The sequence below is a fragment of the Heterocephalus glaber genome, unplaced genomic scaffold (genome assembly GCF_053883595.1).
Source record: "Heterocephalus glaber isolate CG9 unplaced genomic scaffold, H.glaber_assembly_v1.0 deba00001673, whole genome shotgun sequence".
NCBI classification, from domain to species: Eukaryota; Metazoa; Chordata; class Mammalia; order Rodentia; family Bathyergidae; genus Heterocephalus; species Heterocephalus glaber.
The window spans coordinates 1,546,656-1,568,618 of NW_028258410.1; the positions used below are offsets into that span (position 1 = coordinate 1,546,656).

The 21,963-nt window shown below is 39.6% G+C and overlaps 1 protein-coding gene across 1 annotated transcript in view; it reads right to left on the reverse strand.

The window, feature by feature from the left end:
- Positions 1–10,909: 10,909 nt before the first annotated feature.
- The window catches only part of LOC147822070 (olfactory receptor 14I1-like), a 37,461-nt gene continuing 26,407 nt past the window's right edge, over positions 10,910–21,963 (reverse strand). The window contains exon 2 of the mRNA XM_087197541.1: positions 10,910–11,049. Coding sequence (XP_087053667.1) covers positions 10,910–11,049 — 140 coding nt within the window. The remainder of the gene's footprint in view (positions 11,050–21,963) is intronic.

Here is a 21,963-nt window from a genome sequence, read left to right on the forward strand (position 1 = left end):
GTACAGCTGGGAAATCCAGTCAAGTATACTGTCAGCTCAGGGCCCATCTTAAAAACCATTTTTCTTTCACAGGTATACAAGTTTTTTATTCCTTTTGATTCTTATTACAAGAGATATCTGTTCATTCACCCACAAAGTTCTCACTAGCCTACAAATTATAAAAGGGTTATTATAATTCAACTTGGCCAAATATATCTGAGTGCAGTCTGGTTTATAAACAAGTTTTCTTATGTATATGTCTGTTCAATTTTTTACAACCTGTACAGCTCTTTTGTTTGAGCTCAGCAACTTTTTCTTTTGGCATTTTGGATTTTTTAAGATGTTTACCTGTTACTGAAGTGGGCTGGTAGATAAAAGTAACTAAAGATATGCTTCCCACAGGTTGCTTGATGTTCCAAATAATGTCATCTGGTTTTGAAAATACACTACATATTGTTCTTTATATATAATAACTTGCGAATCTTTCATTGGTCAAAAATAATGTGTTGTTGTGATCTGGCTCTCATAGGTTATCCAAGAATTTCTTAAGATAGTTAAATAAAGGCACTTAGGGTAAAAACCTACTAGACAGTGCTGCCCTTGGGTAGGAAAGGAATGCCTGCCTCAGAAAAAAAATTATTCCAGCCTTTCTTCCCAAAGGGGACACCAATAATCTCCATACATTTGTGGGAAATACATTGCTAAACACATTATTATTGTTATATGCATACATTAGTCATGGTCAAATGGCTAAGATTTCTGTGGGAAAACAAAAAGGTTTTGTTTAAAATGTTATTATACAAAACACAAATAAGGAACAAAGGGTTTCAGGTAACTGATATCCATTGTTATTTCATGGTCTGCTAAATATTCATGCCTTCTGATTGTACAAATCTTCTAAGATATTGTTTATGATAATGATCTGTTTTTGACACAGGTATCTGTCTTTCACTTGTGCTTCAGCTACTTGTGGTAAGATGTACATATCAATCCACTCATGACATAACCAAACAATAGTATTTCTTAAGAACTTATGTGATGGATATACTATATGTCACCATACTTAGGAGTGCTCAGATGCCTATCAGTCCAAACAATGTCACACACTAAAATTAAGGGCTAGACATTATAAACTTCTAAGGTATATTTATAGACTGATATGTGTGTTCTCTTTAGATGACATCTTATTAAAGGATAACAAACAAGAGTTTTTTATGTGATATTTAATGTCTTGTAATCAAATAGAAGTGTTTGACTAAGACTATTCCATACTAAGATGGTTATTTGAGTGTGTTAGAAAGATAATGTCATCAATTCTAAAATACTATGTGTGATTCTTGACATTGTTTTTATATATAATGCATAACAGTTGTCTGTTAGCATTCTGCAGGAATTAACCTACTAAAATCTCCATAGTTGGTAAAAATCACAGTGCTCTAACTATACTTTATATTTCAAAAGTGGTTAATGACCAAACAAAATTATAATACTAACCTACACTTCTGTGTGTTCAACAACTAAAGTTTGGAGACCAAAACTAAAAAGGCAACTGGGCTAGAAGGACAGCCAATATTTTTGCCCTGGCCCTTCAAGGTCAACAATGATCCAAGACACAAAGGAAACTTTTCTACACTATCCTACATCTTTGGTCAGTCACTAATACTCCTGAGCATGGTTTTTGCTGGGCACCAGAGGACAAATGTATCATGTGCCAAAGGAGGATCACAAAGAGGGAAAATTCTCCCATATTTTCACTGAGAGCACCATGGTCAAGCACGGCCGTGACACATCCTGACAGCTGACACTAACAGTTTAACTTGGTCTTAAACACACAATGGAAAAGAATAACCAAAAGAGGTATAAAATAAGTCCATAGTAATGAAGCTAGATATAAAAAGGGATCCAATCACTGACTCTTTCTAGAAGTTTCTAGCTACACAGGCAGCTGACCATGGTTATGTATCATTAGGACAAAATATGGTAAAATCTATAGAAGCTCAATTCAAGTTTTAAATTGCTTAGCTAAATTTGTCCTTCAAATATTTTCTATCTTACAGCTAAGACTAGAGACTTATGGCAAAATATCAGACTTATAGATACCCTCTATCAATAAAAGAGTCTAAGCACTAACAGGTTATAATCGCTATTACATTTTCTAAGTGTGACGGATTTCCCAACCTGCCCTTCCATTTTAGTGTCATGCTTAGATTGTACATGGACTAATTTCTTTAAAATTTTGTTTATTCTTGCCTAGAGGCTGCCAGACTCCAAATGGTCATACAAATGGAAGCAAAGAAAAATGTGCTAGACTTCTTTTATAGGGATCTACCAGATTGACCTGGTAAAAAGTTCATAACTGCTAATCTACAATAGGAATTCTATGTTAGATTCTAAATTGCCCTGGAATGTCTCCTTAATCTCTTTGTGGGAGGCTATTACTAGTTCTTCCTGACTTACAGCTACCCAAGATTACAATGCCTGGCACCAGCATCTATTGAGGTCCTTTAGATACACACTCTGTAGAAAATTTCTGACTGCCCATTACTACTTCTACCTTCTTCAGCCAGAAATAGCCAGAATGGTCTTCACCCCTTTCCCCCTAAAGGTACTTGGGGTACTTCTTCAGAGGGGGGAATCTTATAGATAGTTAAGTTAATTAGATTATCTTGTAGCCAGTAAGACAGGGCTACCCTCAAGGAGCCAGCCCTCAAGGAGCCAACACAGTGGGGAGCCAACATGGAGAACAATTCAGGCATATTCACTGTTTATCATTATATAAAAGAAAAAGAGGTACTATTTACCCTACAGAAAGATACCAGTGATTGATATTCTAAATGGAAAATTCCTTGTATGTGAGTTTTTTCCATTCAATATTACCTGGGTGAATGTACTTATAATCTTATTGGTTGGTAATGGTTTTGTCCCACCTCATGCCCACCTTGTAAATTTCCATGGGGTCTGATACTTTTGTCCCACTTTGTCCCCACATCACCACATGGCTTTGCTGTATAAAATATCTTTGAAAAATAGAGTGTGTGTTCCACCCATTTTCTGCTCTCCCTTTTGTCTCTCTTAGAGAGAAGCTTTCTTTCTCCAAATAAATTTTCCTAATCTTAACCTCCCTTGTTCCTAGAATTCATTCTTTGATTTTTGAAAACAAGAACTCACATTTTGGATATCTAATATGCTTGGGAGTTTCATCTCTTCTCCCTATATCATTTTGGAGGCCACAGTAAGATTACTGGATGGAAGTGAGATTTTTCTTTCATAGTTCTAACTTTGGTATTTTGATTCATAAATTTTAACTTATGTTCCATATGCTCTGGACACTTGTTTCATAGATCCTGATTTTTGTTTCATAATTTCTGGCCTTTGTTTCAGCTTTTTGTTACAAAAGTATCTTAATTTTAAGCTGTATGCTTTAAGTATTTGCAAATTTCTTATTTTTTTCTGAAGCATTGTCCTTTGTTAAAATTACATTTTATTCTTGTTTTGTATATGTTGCATTTGGATTCAATTCCTTAAAAATGTAAAATGGGACAGGCTTTTATCTGTCACTTATAAAATGCCAAGCAGTAGTGACTCTGCCAGCTGGTAATTGTCCTTAGGGCAGCTGCCACTCTCAAAGCAGAGGACAGGTTTCTTCAATTGTCTTCTGGTAAATCTCCACTCCCATTGAAGACAATAGCAATTGGAATGTTGAACAGATAGGTAACTGGGTTCCTTTTGGAGACAGATCTCTGATTGTGTGGATCTAGTGGAAACTGAGCTGAAAATTGAGGGGTCATGGCTAAAACTACTCTCTGGTGGATACCCAAGGGTCCCTCAGAAGAAACTAGCTCCTGATAACCCATTCAGGTAATCAGAACCATGACGACAGCTGTTAAAGTTTCAAAAATCCACCCATGGATTCATCACTCTTGAATAAAGAAGGCCCATCACCAAAACTCCTGGGAGGCCCACACCAATACAACTACCTTAATGATCACCCTGAGGAGACAAGGCAATCAAAGTCTTTCTCCTGTCACTCTGGATGCTGACAGGCCAACACACAGCTGAAGCCTGAGGACATCAATTCAGGAACCACTGCCAGGCTTTCCAGACTTGGTCTTTCCCTGACATCTTATTCTTGCCTATCTCATTGTGACTCCCATTATTCTTGGCATAGACTTCATAACTGTTACTCTAGAGAACTGGAATACTGTCCAAAGATGCTTCCTCTTAGCTTTATGCTGGGGTCTTATGCGGCATTTGCTATCCTATCTTGTTTAGATTGACTCAGGAAAACCTGACAAGTGGTAAAGTGTCCTAGGTGACTGAAAGACACCAATAAGTGCTTTATTAGGACCTCTCTTAATATACTCATATTATTAACAATCACTCTGTGCATTATAAATTGATTCATATGCTTCATTTCTTAATGCTGTAATTCCATTAAGATCCAAAAATCATTCCAATTGATGGTAACTTCAAGGTCTGATGCTAACATTTACACATGTAAAATCATACACTAGCAAACAAGTCGAAGATTCAACTATAATCAAAATAGAGGATGGGATGAACAGGGAAATGATTTCTGAACAAGAGAATTCTGTGCTGCACCTTACCAGGCAGCAACATAAGGCTCCTCCTAACTCCAACCCCTTCCCCACCTAGAACATGTTCAGGTCTCACTCAGACTTGCCCAGACTTGGTTTTCTCCATTGTTCTTTGTTCTCAGTTGAGTTTCTGTGATGCCTGCTTCCTGCCATATGTAAATAAGGTGAATCCTAGTGTACCTTTCTATCCAATTGTATAAGATGAATGTATCTGCCTCAACCAATGAACTAATGTTAAGTGTCCTTCTACATCCTCACTCCTCTTTTCCCCAATCTGTATAAACCCTGTTTAGCACCCTTACAGGACTAATCACTTTGGGGAGAATTCCCAGATCAGTCAGCTACTGAAATAAACCTACCTCCACCTTCCAGAGTGTGTGCTTGATTCTTCTCAGCCTGACTCTTATATATCACTTACAGTTACAACACTATGGGTAATATTTGTTAAAATACTTCTATTATTTCTACTATTTCCCTGCCTACAGACTTGTTTCCCTATAAGAGGGTATGAGAAGAGAAGCAATAAAAAAAGAGAAGCAAAGGGAATATAATTGGAAAATGAGGAAAATTATGGAGGATTTGAACCCAGTTAATAAACTGCCAGATATTTGTATCTGATAGAATGACAGAAAACCACATCAAAAAACCTAGCTATGAGAGGACAGAACAAAAATGTAACAACAAAAGTCAAACTTTTAATTGTTACACAGTTATAACCCCCCCCCACACACACACATATGCACACACAATGATTCTACCTCCTTTTGGTGACATCTGTATTGAGAATCAATATTTCCTGTAGAATTCCTCTGAGGGATGAAGCCTAAGAGAAGGAGAAACATGAAAATCACATAGTCTTTCCCTGTGTGTCCTTCTCAGCCTCTGTCCAGGTTTGAGAGGCCATTTCTAGCAGTCTGGAGATTAGCTCCACCGTCCATGCTGACCTCTGTCCTCTACCAGTTTTTCCCTTGGGGAGACTGGATCACAGTTGGCCTATCTTCCCTGCTTTTGCAAGTGAGGGTGAAGGGAAAACATGGGACCTTCATAATTTAAGGGGTCACAGAAAGGAAGGGGCATACATATGTTCAAGCCAGCTTTTTTGGGGTGGTAGTCTGCACCCTGCTGGGACTGACTCACAAAAGGGAGACCAGCTGTTGCATGAGCTGAGCAGGCTTATATGGGGTCTTTGCATGTGGGAGAGCATGTAGTCCTTTGTTGGGGGTGGTTGATGGCAGATAGGGCATACAGCAATAAATTCTGGTTGGGGGATGGAGAAAACAGGCTTCAGAATGTCCCTATCTCATGGGAGTATCTGCTGGGATGAAGTGACAAGCTCCAGGAGGTCCCTATCTTAAGGGAACATTTGGTCATGAAACCAGTGGGGCAGAAAAGCCCCTAACTTGGTAGGAGGTCATGAACTAGGAGCGGTCAAGCCTTAGTTATACAGAAAGTCTCTGTTAGCTTTTAGGGAGGAGGACAGGGAGAAGGGGGAGGGAACTTGTTCTGAGGAGGCTTTGGAATACCTAACATCCCAGCCTTTAATTCATTATGGAACTGGGACAATGGTCTCTTCTTCTGTACTACTTCCTGCTGATTGGGGATGAAGTTTTGGGGGAATGGGGAGTTGGCTGGGAAATTGATATGACACAGGAGCTCCTGTAGCGGTTCTGTTGACCACATTGCTGTCCATGTTGCCATTCCTGGAATTGTCAGAGTGCCATTTCTTTGAGATCAGTGATGATTGCCATGGCAGCCAGTTCTAGCAGGGAGAGAGGTGATGAGAGGAGGGTAAAAGGATTTTGCGCAGCAGGTCCACTCTGAGGGCCTGAGGTAGTGAGGGAAGATTTTGGTAAGTTTCTCTTGAAAAGTATCAGTGACAAAAGGGGGAAGCAGAGTTTTTGTAGAAGTCAAAGAAAACTATTATCTGCAATATCCTTTTAACATAGTACTCTGGAGGCATGTCTGGCTTAAGGGATTGAGGGAAAGTCAGAAGGTGGCAGATAAGATGGGCTAGGAATCAGGTACGGAACTTGGAGGGAAAACCAAAAGTAGTTAAGGAGTCCCTTATGCCAGTGGGTGGGTCTAATGGGTTGGCGATATCCAGGGAGGAGAGCTAAATATCTCCGTCAGTGGCAGGTTGAGTTGGGGGAGGAACTTTTATAGGGGGCACAGAAGGGGCAGGTATTTTTCAGATACCTGAGGCTGCAAATGAGGTTTTGGACTTTTCCAGGGAGGGATTATCAGGCAACATGGGAGAAGAATTGGGTCCCCAGGGTTTGGGGGCAGAGGGGCCTTCTGGACATGGGGAAAGTGAGGTGGGTAGAGATAACCAGCAAATAAGGAGGAAAGTATGAAGGGAAATTTTATCGGAGGAGAAGTCTTGGATGGTTCCCTGATAGAAGTGGGCAGTTACCCATTGTAAGATTCCCCTCTATTAACCCATCCCTGGGATGAAACCAATGTAAGTCTTGTTGCAGGTGGGAAATAAAGTAAAGGAATCATGTGCAACCAAGCCTAGTCATGTATTCCTTGTTGTCAGTCAGAGTTGTTCCTCAGGCTGGTGGAAAGGCCAGGTTGGGTTTGGGGGGGCTCTTTTATAGTCAGCTAGGAGAAGTTAATGGAACATCTGGTTGGTAAAAGCCCTGAATCTTTCCTGAAGGAAAATTTTGAAAACAGCAAAATAAGCATGGGTCAAAAGCCAGGATTAGGCAGAGAGTTACCAGAGGTCCCATAAGTGCTCCCACCCAGGGACTCCATCCTGTGGTGGTCCACCTCCACCAGGACTCTGATTCTTGCATCCCATATTTTGATTCCAAAGCCTTGAGGTGGTCTTTGAGTCTATCCATGGACTCCCTGACCACCCCCAACTGGTTGGCATAATAGCAGCATTCCTCCTCTAAGAAGAGGCAGGTTCCTCCTTATTTTGTTGTTAAAAGGTCAAGGGTGTGTCTATTCTACAGAAGACATCGGCCAGGGAATTGATTTGGCCCTGAAGGGTGAGGATTGACATTCTCACCTCCTCAAGGCCCCTTTGGATGTCTTGGCCCAGGGACAGATACTGCTGTTGTCCCAGTCCTAGGGCTCCCCCACCAAGGGTTAGACTGCCTGCAAAGGCGAGCCCTGACAGGATGGGAGGGGTGATGGAGTCTCTTCGGATTTGGGTTTTAGCCATTTGGAGGGGGGTCTGGTGAGACTCTAGGGGGGATAGATGTGGAGATCTGGGATTAAGATACCCAGGGCACAGAAGGTGTGGGCATTTGGGGAAAAAACATGATATATCCCTTTTGCACAGACAAAGAAAATTCCCATGGGGTGCTAAGATTCAAAGTTGGAGTTGAGATAGAGGAGCAAAAATCAGGAATGTTTTGAGTGGAGGAGCCCAAGATCAGGAGCTATTTCCCAAAACTAGCTGGGGTTCTGGCAAAAGGTAGAGGGTTGGTTTGGAGGTAGAGTTAGAGTCCTGTTGACTGTCAACACCAGCACCTGATAAGAGAGTTGGCTGAGGGGAGTACAAATCCAGCAGTCAGAGGCTAGTGTGGGGTTGATCTCCAAGAGCACCCTATGGGTGTTATTTATAATTTGGACCATATCAGTTCCCACATAGGAGGTTTTGTTATGTCTGATCAGTTCGATCTCTTTAATCTGTGTACTATCACCAAGTTTTGGCTGGAGGATGGTCCAGGTCTTTTGGATATAGAGCACCCAATGAGGACCATTTGAAATAGGGGTCAGGAGGCCCTCAGAGGAGGAAAATTGTTTTTTAAACTTGCATAGGTGTACTGAAACAGTTTGACCCTGTAACCATTTCAGGGCCCATGGACCCAGAATGGTAAATTTTAAAGGATAGCATTGTCCTTGAGGACAGGACTGACAATTGGGAGAGGTGACCAATTCACTCCTTATCTTAGGCGTTTGGGCCAGAGGATCCAGAGCAAACATAAAGATCGACCTGCTGACAGGCAAGGGATTTAGATCTCATTGGGAACACCAGTTTCGTTCACATGATGCTCCCCCACAATCTATGATCCCTGGCCAACTGTAGTGTTGGCCAGAGCAGGCATTAACAATAATTGAGAGGGGATGCCCTCCAGGTTCCCATCTCACCTCTTTAATCAAGTGTTTTTGGGCATCAAACCTGTCATCCTTTGGCTTATAGACATATAACTCAAAGGTCCAATGATTGGTGGACAGAAGGGGTAGGGGATATAGGAGGGAGAAGAGTAGGAGAGGGTAGAAAAAGCCTAATTTAAGCAGGATAAAACGATCAGGAAGCCCTGTGTACCTAGATAACACATGAAAAGACAGCATTTTTCCTTTTTGTTCCAATGACTAGGTGTAACAGCTACCAGCCCAATACCAAATATCTAAAGGGCACACAATTAATATCAAAATGAACAAGGCAGGGAAAGATATACTCAATAAAGGGGCACAGTTACTCAGCCCCATGTAGGATGACCTATTGTGTAGTTTTACCCATGGGAGAAGGATATTCTGCAATCCTGGTCAGCTTAAACCAGGGAGGTCCTAGAGGAGAACAAGAAAATCAGGAGGGGTAGGGAGTGGATCAAGCAGAGGGTCTTGGTCTTTTTGAGCTTGGAAATGTGGAACCAGGGGACCTTTTCCTGGAATTTAACCGCTCTGTGGTGGTAAATGAGCCTGTTCAATGGGGGGAGAGTTCGGTGGGGTTCAGGGTTTTAGAAGGACCCAATTGTCAGGGGCAAGGGGGAACAGAGGAGGGTGGGCCAGGGAGAAGTTTGTTCCCAGCATGTTCCCTCAGGAGATGTCGGCATGAGAGTTGGAGAGAGGGGCTGCAGAAGAGGAGATCATCAACATACTGGAGGACAGAGGTGGGGGTCAGGGAGAGGGATGCTAAATCAGGGGCAAGGGCTTATTGCAGCTGGAAATGTAGAAGCTCCACAGGGCTCATCTGCTCCAGCCACTGCTTCTCTACTGCCAGCACTGTCCCTGCCTAGGCCGCTTGTGGTGGTGCCAGTAGCCCCAGTCCCACCACCACCACCATCCACCTGCCCAGAGAGGCTCCCCAGGCCGTCCTGCCCAGATGGAGCCAATCTGATTGTCTCTCAGGCAGATTCCACCATCATGTCACTCCAGCAGGACCTGTTGGGTAAGGCTCAGCCCATGCAGGGCATGGGGCTTGATTGGGTCACCGGCTGCCCACCAATGCCCTGGTGTCCTCCTGCACCATGTGGCTCCTGCCTCCAGAATCCTGGCATCTCTGCCCCCTACCCAGCCCTGGCTCCTCCCCACCATGCCATGCCCTCCTTGCGAGCTGAGCTCTGTCCCAGCCACTGCTGCTTGCTCTGGGCTGCAGGGCTATGACTGAGGGGGAGGAGGTAGCCCACACTAGTGGGTCTATCACATCGGGCAGCAGTGGGAGGTTATGGCTATGGGGGTCTGACTGGGGGAGGACCAGGGTGAAAGCAGACTCAGCTGTGGGTAAAGGGAAAGAAATGGCTGCCTTAAATTTGGAGAGCAGATCCCCAGAATGGGGATGGGGCAATGAGGTAAAAGGAGAAACAAGTGAAAGGGAGGCCCTGTATGTGGCAAGACAAAAGCTTAGTGGCTAGTGGGGAGGAAACAAGTCCATCAACTCCTGCAATCAATACCCCTGAGGGATGAGTAGTTCCGGGACATTCAGGCAAGGGAGAATAAGTGGCCCCAGTCAATAAGAAATGAGATCAGCTTACCTGCCATGTGGATATTTACCCTGGGCTCCTTTGATGTGATGGACAAAGGGGCCAACGTCCCAGGACACCATCACTCTTCTGTGGCTAGGCCCAATGTGTCAGGTAGAGATGGACTGGATTCCCTCTTGGGAAGGGAGGAGGGGACTGGCCTCCTGTGATTAAGGAGGGAGGACAGTCTACCTTCCGGTGTCTCTTCTGTTTGCACAGAGTGCAGGGTCCTGATGGTGGTTTTGGGGACTGGCAGCCCCTATCCCAGTGGCCAGATCTCCCACATTTAAAACAGGGACCAGAACGGATCTTTACAGGTCCCTGCTGACTGGTCTAGGAGCCTTATAGGACAGCAGCCAGTAGCTGGTACTTAACCTGTTCATGCTGGGCTTTTTCTGCCTTTGTCTGATCCTTGTGACCATTGAAAAATTTAAAAGCCATAATTAAAGTTCCCTCGGCAGACGCAGGATCAACTTTGGTGAATTTTTGGAGGGCCTCAGTTAAGCGGGCCAAAAACTAGGCTGGATTTTCATCATTCCTCTGGGTAATTTCTCTGAGTTGATCATAGTTAACTGATTTAAGGGCAGCCCTTTGGAGGCCAGCAATGAGATGAATAACCATCACATTGTGGAGGCCTCAGTCTGTGTGGCCTGCCTGATAATTCCAACTGGGGTCCTCCTGGGGGACAGCAGTAGCACCCACAGGCTTCATATTATCTGCCCAGTGGACCACGTCTGCATGCACCTGGGCTGCCAGCCAGACCCTCTCTTTTTCTTCTGAGAAAAGAGTGGAAGAGAGAATAACATAGAGATCATGCCAAGTGACGTCATAGGTTTGGGTCAGATATCTAAACTCCTTGACGTATGTGTTGGGGCCTGCAGAGAAAGAGCCTAAGTGCTTTTTAATTTGGGAGAGGTTGGTGAGGGAGAACGGAGCATGGACTCTATCAAAGGCCGCAGCTCCTGCCCCTTTATGCAGCACTGGGGCTGGGAGAGGAAGCCTGCCATTTCCGGACCAAGTGTTTAGAGGGGAGGGAAGGTCAGGGGTATGGGGTCTGGAGTCTTCCTTGGATGAGAGGCCAGAAGGGGAAGTAGGGGACATTGGAGTGGAGGGTTTAGGGGCTGGATGGGGTGGAGGAGCATAAGGAGGCAGATTAGGAGGAGCTGTTGATGGGAAGGAGTGATCGGCAGGGTGAAAAGCAGGTTTGGGATCCTGGCAGGGAGGAGGTTTGGAATCAGCTAAGAGAATTTGAGAGGTGGGACAGGAGGAACACAAGGAGGGGCAAGAGTGAAGAGTGAAGAAGATTTGAACATAAAGGATTTCAGACCATTTGCCATTTCAGTGACAGAAATTGTCCAGATTATGGAGCATAATAAAATTAAAAGTGCCATTTTCAGTCCATTGAGACCCATTGTCTAAATGGTATTGAGGCTGGGCAGTATTACAGTAAAAGATTAGTCACTTTGGCCTAACTGAGTCCCCAAGGTCAAGGGTTTCAATGTGTTTTAGAAGAGAGCCCAGGGGGTTGGGGATTTAGCTCAGTGGTTTGACAGCCTGCCTTGCAAGTGCAAGGACCCAAGTTCGATCCCTCGTACATATATATATATATATATATATATATATATATATATATATATATATATATATATATGACAGCCCAGGGGCATGTCCTGAGGAGGGCAAGACTGAGTGGCACACATTAGGTGTCTGAAAATTAAAAAGGGTGAGGACAAAGGCTTCAAGGAGAAAGGGGTAGGGAAGGAATGGCCTTGTTCCTTAACCGCTCTCCAGAGGAGGGCTAGGAGCCCAGGGGTGAGCCATTCACCAGTCAGACATCTCCGAGGTGGTGAGGGTTTGGCCTTTCTGAAAGGCTGGAGGGTGTTCCTGACCTAGCACTAGGATTTCCATGGGGCTCCCAGAGCCCAACAGACAGGAGACCCAACAGGGAGATCCTTGACTCACCCACTGAGAGAATCAGGCTGGTGTTGAATGTGGCATCAGCAATGGCAAAAAACTGAAAGCCCCAGAGTTGCGTGCCCTGGTTCAGCAGCTGGAGGTCTCAGAAAGGGTGATTGGGAGTGAAGCTCCAGGCCACATGGGGCTAGCCCTCAGATCCCAAGAGCACTGCCTCCTGGGTTTCAGCCCCAGAATGAAAGAATCACCAAAAGGAAGAGGCACACATATGTTCAAGCCAGCTTTATTGGGGCAGTAGTCTGAAGCCTGCTGGGACTGACTCACAAAAGGGAGACCAGCCGTCGCATGAGCAGAGCTGGAGGCTTATATGGGGTCTTTGCATGTAGGAGAGCATGTAGTCTTTGATGGGGGTGGGTGATTGCAGTTAGGGTATATAATAGCAACAAATTCTGGTTGGGAGATGGAGGAAAGAGGCTTCAGGAAGTCCCTAGCTCATGGAAGTATCTGGTGGGATGAAGTGACATGCTCCAGGAAGTCCCTGTCTGGCAAGGACATCTGGTGGGACAAAGTGACAAGCTCCAGGAAGTCCCTATGGTGGGGCAGAAAATCCCCTAACTTGGTAGGAGGTCATTAACTAGGAGTGGTCAAGCCTGAGTTATATAGAAAGTCCCTGTTTCCCTTTAGGGAGGAGGACAGGGAGAAGGGGGAGGGAGCTTGTTCTATGGGAGCTTTGGAATACCTAACAATAATCTGTGTGGAGGACCTGACAATGGCCCAAATGCCTCCAATTCCCAACCCTAGTTCCCAAATGTTTGGAAGACAAGTGTCTATCTAGTGCCCTGGTTACTCTGAATGCCTCCATTAGATCAATAGACCACTAGATTATGTTATGCTCATGTAATAACAATATAAATGCTTTCCTCCCTATATGTAATAAAGTAATTTAGTTCTAATTCAATTAAAAATTAAAGAATTTCTTTAACTTTAATGCTGTCAGCAAAGTCATATTCTATGGCAAAAATTGACAAAACAATATCTGATACAATATATTTTCTAAATCAAAAAGTAAACAAAAATTAATAAAAGTTAAACCGTACCTTAAAAATAACTGGATAGGGGAAAAAGCACATAAATATATGCAATTACTAAGGTATTCATTTGATTTTAGTTATTTTACTAATATATTGAACAAAAACATTTATTACATTCTTTACCAGGAAAGATAATCAGGAATAACTACAAATAGAGATTTTTAAAAATATAGACATAAAAGGAAAAGAATTAATGATTTGAAATAATATTGATAGAAGAAAAGGCATAATTTTGTCATTGATTTGAAAATGTGAGTAATGTACATTTTTAAATAGTTGAATATTCATTAACAGTTTTAAATTATTCAAACACTGATGAAACTTAATTATTAAACTAGAGATGGTGCACTTTAGGCACCTAAAATGCTGAAGTATTTTTTACATAAAATAACTTCAATTTCAAAAAGTAGATATTATTATAATCACCTATTTGGAGTAAAACAATCAGTATAATAAATTTTACACAATTTTAAATGAAATGGCTTACTTGAAAATGAAACTGTTTATCATACATTCACCTAAAATTATCAAACAGAAATTGTAAACTGGCCTTATATGTCTAGTGAAAATATTTTTTAAATGAGATTTTTATCCCTCTTCTTGATCCAAGCTTATGTACTGCCACATATTTAAATTCATTATCAAATCTTTCCTTTCCAAGTTTTATGCAAAAAGTATAACATAAGAGGCAAACAGCAAAATTATTAACTTATTTTTAAAGAACAATGCACACATGAAACATTCAGGAGAAAAGCAAAGAAGCTGGTGGCTGAAACCCCTTCTCATGTCACAGAAAGGTCACATGGCTTGCAGTAATAGCTTAACAGCTACTATTACTCACTGATTAAATTCCCACCATTTCAGGATCCAGGACTGGTCAACGAGAGTGGTAATTTTGCTTATGTTCTGAGTACATCTTAATCTTACGGGTCTTACATACACAGAGATTATTAGATATTAATATTTAAAATGAGTAAAAATTGCAAAAATTTTACAAGAAATGACAGAAATTATGTTAAACATATTGGCATGTATTCATAATCTATGATCTAGAAAACATGCACAAAAATTTTAACAATGGATACAGGATCTCTCTTTTCTTTAATAATTATCGTTTTCCAAATTGTCTTCAACATTAAAATATATCACTTTCCTATAACTTAATTCTACTTCAATATGTTACTTTATTCAGAAATCAAAACCAGGAAGCACTGCCTTATTTTTTGTCTTCTTGTTGTTTGTTTGTAAATTAAATTGAGTTCTAGAGATTTGTAAGTCCTGAAGGAATACTAGTCAGATATGAATATTCTATATTGAAATATTATAGTACTGCAGTTCCTCTGACCATTATGGCCAGCATTTATTGCTATTGTTCAATAAGTTTTGCATCCATCTTCTGCTTAGAAGGACATGGAATTACTGCATCCCCTGTGCAGGTGGGAATACTGGACCTTTGTGGTGCAGTGAATTCATGGAGGTTGAAATGTACCAGATCTACTATCTAAATGCTGTAATCTTGATTTGAAAGCCAGTGCTCCAAACTTTGCTGTTGATAATCTCTATAAACAGAATGATTTATGAAAAAGGTAGTGCTTTTTCATTATAAAATGCTCTATCATTAGAGTATGACCAGATATTATATAATAATTATTAAAATTACAAATTTTTCTTGTTTTGCACAAAAATTTCCTTCAAATCAACTATGAAATCCATATCAGAAGCTGAAAATTTCTCAGATATATTTGTATTTCTTGATATAAATCATTGTTATGCTTTAGTGCAATAATTTCTTTTCTATTTTTTTTTTTTTTTTTTGGTACCAGGAATTGAACTTGTGTCCTTTCACTTGCAAGCAAACAGAGGAACCACTGAGCTAAGTCCCTGGCCCCTGGTGCATTCATTTTTTTAATGAGATAAATTATATCATGGTAGAAATTTTGTTTTTCAGGGCCTGGTCCCATAGAATCTTCACCAGGAAATCTTGTCTGAAAAGAATGGAGGAAGGAGAAGTGAGTATACAGCAAAGAGTGTACACCTTCCCTCCCACCTGCTGACCTCAGGGTGCCTCATTTAATGGGCATTCAGAACACTGGATCATTTGGTCCTCCTCAGGGCACAGTTTCCTAGGAAGGATTACTTCTCCTGGTTCCAAGAACAAAAGCCCAAGGACTAAGTAAACAAAGACTTTGCTTATTCCATCAGAAGCCACACCCTGAAATCAAAATCACTTCATGTTCTCTTGAGATATTCTAAAGAGTGGCTGAACTTCATTTTGTTTAATTCTTAAATTGACACAGAACTACATTAATTTCCAAAGAATAATGTGTAGATTGAAGTCATCAATGAGGAATTTTTTGGATCAGGTTGATGGAGAACACATTTCCAGAGACATAGACAAAGTATAAAGAATGGAACAATACAATTTTCACCATGGAACAATTTATAATTAGAAATATGACATGATACTACAAGTCAGGTATATTCATTAGAAAAACATAGAAAACAGAATATTCACTAATAACATGGAATTCAACACTCGTTAACATTTTGGTTACATACTAGTAATTTTTACCTTTATTTTCCTTTATGCCCATAAATCTTATTTGCATGTCTACTTATTGCTCTATATAATTATTGTATTCAGACTCATCATAATATTATAACAAAAACATTATATTCTAACATGACATATGTTAGGTCAGCCTTTTACTAACCAACACCTCCATGTGTTACATATTGTATGGTGCCTCATCCTTCACTTAGTGAACTATAAACTCACAGGTGATAAATGAACATTTTGAAGCACCAGAGAAATGAGAGGGAAGCTTCATTCCAATTGGCCAGTGTCATCTGCTTAAAATACAATTTATACATGTGGAATGTGTTTTCCTGTTTTGTAGAACTTGATTTTGTTTCCTATTTTGCAAAACTGAAATGATCAGAAAAACATAATCAGCACTGAATCTAACATAAATTTTGTAGTGAATACAGGGGACAAAATGGTTGTTTTGGTTATTTATAATCAAGTCAAATATTTTGAAAAGATAAAAATAAATAGAAATACAATAATAAAATTAAATATTTAATTGAGTATTATCTGTCCAACGAGAGGAAACAAATACAAGATTGGAAAAAAGTAGACAGAGAGAATCAAGGAACATCGATATTGTGAAAATCACAAACACAGCCAAATTATTACAAAAGACATAGAGGAGCAAAAATGAATAAATAAGGTGCCTAAAACTCAAAGAGGACATAACTAAACAAATCATAGGTATAATAAGTGAAATGATGAGTGGATTTACACAATACACCAATGTGAAGGTAGCTAAGTTAAACAAAAAGATAAAACATTTATGATCTGTTTTGCAAAAAATTAGTGACCATGTAGCTGTATGAAACAGAAATTCAGGGAATATGAGGACAGAGAGAACTGAAAAAGAGCTCTGATGTTAGGAAACAATTATCCAGAGACATTTTAAAAAGAAAAGAACATGAAAACTTGATGCAACAACTGCTACATGATGCAATGTGGATTAATCAAAGATTAATTTGAATTAGTGAAAAATAAGAGATCACAAAAGGCATAAAAAACTTGTTTACCAAAATAATAGCAGAACATTTTCCAAATATGATGAAAAATTGAACATACAGATAAGTAAACCTTTGGGACCTTGAACAGCTGCAATAAAAAAGTACCTCCCAAAGACACATCATAGTTAAAATCCCTGAATTCCAGCTTAGGGAATCAATATTAAAAGCTCTTAGAGAAAAGCAGCAAGTCACCTGTAAAGTTAGGATTATAGCTGGATTCTCAACACATACTTTAAAGGTCAGGAGGACATGAAGTGAAGGGTTTTCATGCCTAAAAAATTCTTCCAATCTAGTATGATATATCCTGCAAAATAATCTTTAAAAATTTATGAAGAAATAAGGTATTTCCATAACAGAGAGAATCTTAAAAATTCATGACATAGAACAGAGTAGAAGCAATAGCAGAATGTTATTACCAGAGCAGAGTCTTTAGGCATTGTTTCAGGCACAACTTGCACACATTTAAATGAACGAAAGTTAAATACATCTAATGACATTTAACAAACAGATAGAATCATGTAACACAATCCAGCAGCCATTTTCCATACAATGCATGGAAAATGCAATGTATCCCAAAACCAAAATTAGTGAGAAGGTACAAACATTAATTGATCTAAAAATATATTTGTTGTCTGGCTCAGTAAATGGCAAGTGAAATCCTGTATCTCTTTATTAACATTGTTGCAGTATTGTGTTGGGTTGAACTACAAGAAACATATTGCCTTGTATTAATGTATGATTAAAAAGGGCAGGAGTACTTTAATCATACTTTCACATAAGTTCTGATATTTGTCATGTATTTCATAGTAACACAAAAAATACTTATGAAGAATACATGAAATTTGGAAACTGGAGCCCTATTAGTAAATTTTTCATGGTCTGATTTAAATTTTTTTAAGGCCAGTATTGGTTATCTGAAAAATACCAACTCACAGAGAGAAGCCAATCTTCCAAACATAGCACACGACTGTTCAATGTTAAAAGTTTTGGATTTACTATAGTGTAAGTAAATTAATTTTATAATCAGATGTGAACTTGGAAATGTATTGATTATCCAGTAAAGTATGAAACATTTTAAGGGATCTATATTTAATAACTGTTGATCACACAAAATTTAGTTGTTAAGAGTTCTGTTGGAAATTTAGGTAGTCTCAATTGTATGGCCAAGAATCCTCACTAATTAGAGGCTGGAGGTAATGTGGCCTCCTCAGAGCTGGAATCACCACTTCCCCAGAACTCATCAGAAGTGTGAGCCTCATGTGTCCTTGGTGAACATTCAGCAGGATCTCAGGTATTACAGAAGCAGGTCTTCATGCATGGTCCACACTGGGAGTCTCACTGAGAAGTGAGTTTGCATTTGCTTACTGAAGAAAGAAGTAAGAGCAAGGATATCATCAAGTCTCCTAAAGTGCACAAGTAATATTTCTGTAGTGAAGTCTGACTCATCACTGCTTAGGTAAGATTTTACATATTAATACATTTATTTCTATTAACATTAGAACTGCATAAGTCATATACAAGCACCTATTAAATACTTTAAAATCTTAAGCCAGTGTGATGATTTTGGTTGCTTATGTTTGTGTTCTTGAAGAATAGCCAGATTGTTTCATATTCTAAAGTTTGTTTTAGGCAAGTAGTTCTCAAATGCTCTCCAAAGATCTTTCTTTCATATTTGGTCCAGGTCAAAGGAAGAAATCATGGTGATGGGTTATTACCTTGAAAAAGAGGTAAATTTAATATTTTCTTGACCTAGAGTTAAAAGGATAACAAAGAAATCTCTAAGAAGATGAAATTTATGGGAAATTTCATGCAAATGAAATCACAGTTTTCAAATAGACAATGTTAAGATGTTACTATTATTAATAATATCAATTTAATTATTATTAGTAATTTTATTATTAACAATAGAAATTTTAACAATAGCTTCATTTTAAATTTATTTAGTAATGTTAAATCTTTAGATATATTATTATATTTCACTCATTTAAAATTTCTGGGGAAGTAGTATTTACAATCATTCTGTCATCCAGATTTTAAATTGTGAGATAAATAATTTCAAAATACTACTGAGAAAATGAAGGATATTTAGAAAGAATAATCCTTAGATTTCCTCTGTTCCACTGGATCACAATGCTTGTGAAGAATAGAAATGGGGACCAAGGATTTAGCTCACTGGTTCCGCCATCTGTCTTGTGCAAGGTCCCAAGTTTGATCTCTGGTATCAAAAAAGAGAATAGAAATGAATTTAGCACTTAGTATATGTAATAAGAAGAGGTGGAGAATGGGATGGAGACTTTTATGCCTCTTATGTGTCATTTTGATAAAGGAAAGTTAAAAAGGTATAATTGTGGTTTGCAAGAGTAACCTACTGGATGTTAATAGTATCCAAATTAGCAGTTAGTATTGATTTTGATAGTAACTTTCTGTGCTGAAAAGATATAACCACATGTTATTCAGATAAATCCATTCATATAAAATATTCTGTAAAGAACTAGAAAGTCATATGAATGTGGGACTAAGCAAACAATTATTATGCATGGAAAAAAAGAAAAGTTATAAATGTTTCTGTAATGTAAAATTACATATATAATATTAACAGATATATAGATGCTAATAGTTTATATATCATATTTCAATTTTCTTTCTCAACAGAAACAAAATAATACTGAGATAAGATCTCTAACTAATTTCAATACTGAAAGATAATTTCTGAAGTAGTTACTTATGACTTGCAATGCTTCAAACAAGCTCAGGTAAGTAAGTTAAAATTATAATAATAATTATACAATGAGGATATTTTAGCAAAAGATTTGAGAGCAAATAGAGGGAAGGTTAGGAGAGAAAATTGGCAGCTAAATAAATATTAGAATCCATACATAGCAGAAGGTTGCATTTCAGAACTATACTTCAAGAATTTTTTGTTTGTTTGTTTTTTTGAAGTTAAAACATCCAAACAATAAAGCCCAAGATGGGAACAGTCTACACATCACCAACAGGAAATGATAATTTCTATGACCTGAATCAAATGTCATAGATAATGATGCAAAGAGGGAATGAAAGTCCTCTCACACACACCTCTTGAAAGCGCCTGAAGTGGGAGAATGATGTTGGGTGACTGATTGGTGTCATTCTCAGACAATGCATGTAGAACCCAACAGGATATCCTTCAGCAGTTTGGGAAAGGAAAGAAATATGCACATTTACTGTATTTCAGAATACTTTATTTTATGCATTTATTCTATCCTGATTTCCTGATTAACAGCCATGCTGTAGTTTACCAGGTGCTCCACAATCTGCTTGTACCATCATCAGCTCACTTTAACCTCTGACTCTCTAGAGGCTATGGCAGGTGAGCAGACATGGACAACCTCATCATCTTCACAGAATTCCTCCTCAAGGATGTCACATGCTCCTGGGAGCCCCAGGTTCTGCAAGCTGTGCTGTTCTTAGTGATTTATCTCACTAACAGGGAATCTTGTGACTGTCACTGTCATCATAACAGATAGACTTCTGCACTCTCCCATGTACTATTTTGTAGTCAATGTGGCCTTCCTTGACCTCAGCATCATCTCAGATATTGTTCCCAGAGCCATAGTGAATTCCATGACTGGTAGTACATCAATCTCCTTGACAGAATGTGTTGCAAAGATTTTCCTCTGTCTTCTTTTTGCAGAGGTAGAATTTGTGTTCTTGGTGGTCATGTGCTATGACCACTATGTGGCCATTTGCCACCCTCTGCACTACAGGCTCATCATTACCCCAAGTCTGTGCCCCCAGGCAGCAACTGGCTCCTGGGTACCTGGTCTTGTCTACTCTGCTAGCCACACAGGTGCTCTGTTTAGGCTTTCTTTCACTAAAACCAAGACCAATGTGATCCAGCAATATTTCTGTGATGTACCTCAAATTCTGAGGATTTCATCTTCAGATGACCAGTTTTCAGAAGTTGTAATCATTCCTATAAGCATTTGTCTTGCATTACAATATTTTCCTTTATGTTTATGTCATATATTAACATTTTAAAAGTGCTTAATATGCATTTTGTGGAAGCCCAAAACCAAGCCCTGTCCACCTGTACTCCATAATTGGCCATTCTTCTGTTGCTCATTTCAGGGACAAGAGCTCACTAAGGTCCCACTCCAAAGAAACCATCCCTTAAGAATCTGCTGATTGGCATGTTCTTCAGCATGGTGCCCCTGTTTGTGAACCCCATCATGTACTGTCTATGCAATTGGGAGATGAATACTGCTTGGCAAAGGGTATTCAACACATATTCTCAGTTTACAGTCAAGGATTTTCTTGGCTAAAATATGAATAGGAATGTATCAGATGAAAGTGATTTAACTTATTTGCTGTATGTTCTTACATTAGAATCTATAACTGTGAATTATCTATTTTAGTTATCTTTATATATTTTCTTGTCTGTTCTTGTTATGCTGAAGTAGTTATTTTACTTGCTGGATATTTGGTATATGTTGTATATTTTATGCCCAGTTCCTGAAACACTAGATGTCTAGCCCACATATGTTTTGAAAATATTTTGGATCACTTTGAGCTAAGAACAAAATAATGAACCTTAAGGAGAAGGGCATGCATGACATGTTCCACCTTAACAGACACCTGTGCCGTTGAGAGATCCTCAGGTGCTGGCTCTGACCAACCTGGAGAAGCATACTGAGTGGTCCTGTGGGAAGACCCTGCTGTCTGCCCTGTGCTCTTTGCACTCATTCTTCCACTCAGGCTGTGATAAGAGACAAGGAAATTAGACAGGGGGACAACGAAGAACTGAGGACATAATGGGGTGATCAGCACTGAGATTCTCACCAGCCATTTTTGCTTCATTTTCTAAAATGCTTTTGATTCATTCAAAGAAAATTAGGATACACAAAAATGCTGAACTTCAAAGTATTGTTGTTTGGAAGCTTGTGGGTTTTCCCTTTGCTCTGGATGAAAAGATGCATTATTTTGTCCCACTCAAACTTTGATTGTAATGAAGAACAAGATTCAGAATGTAAGATGGAAACATATGGAACAATGACTGCTATTGTGATTTACCTGGAGAGTAGCAGATGATGCTGCATTTAAGCTAAATTT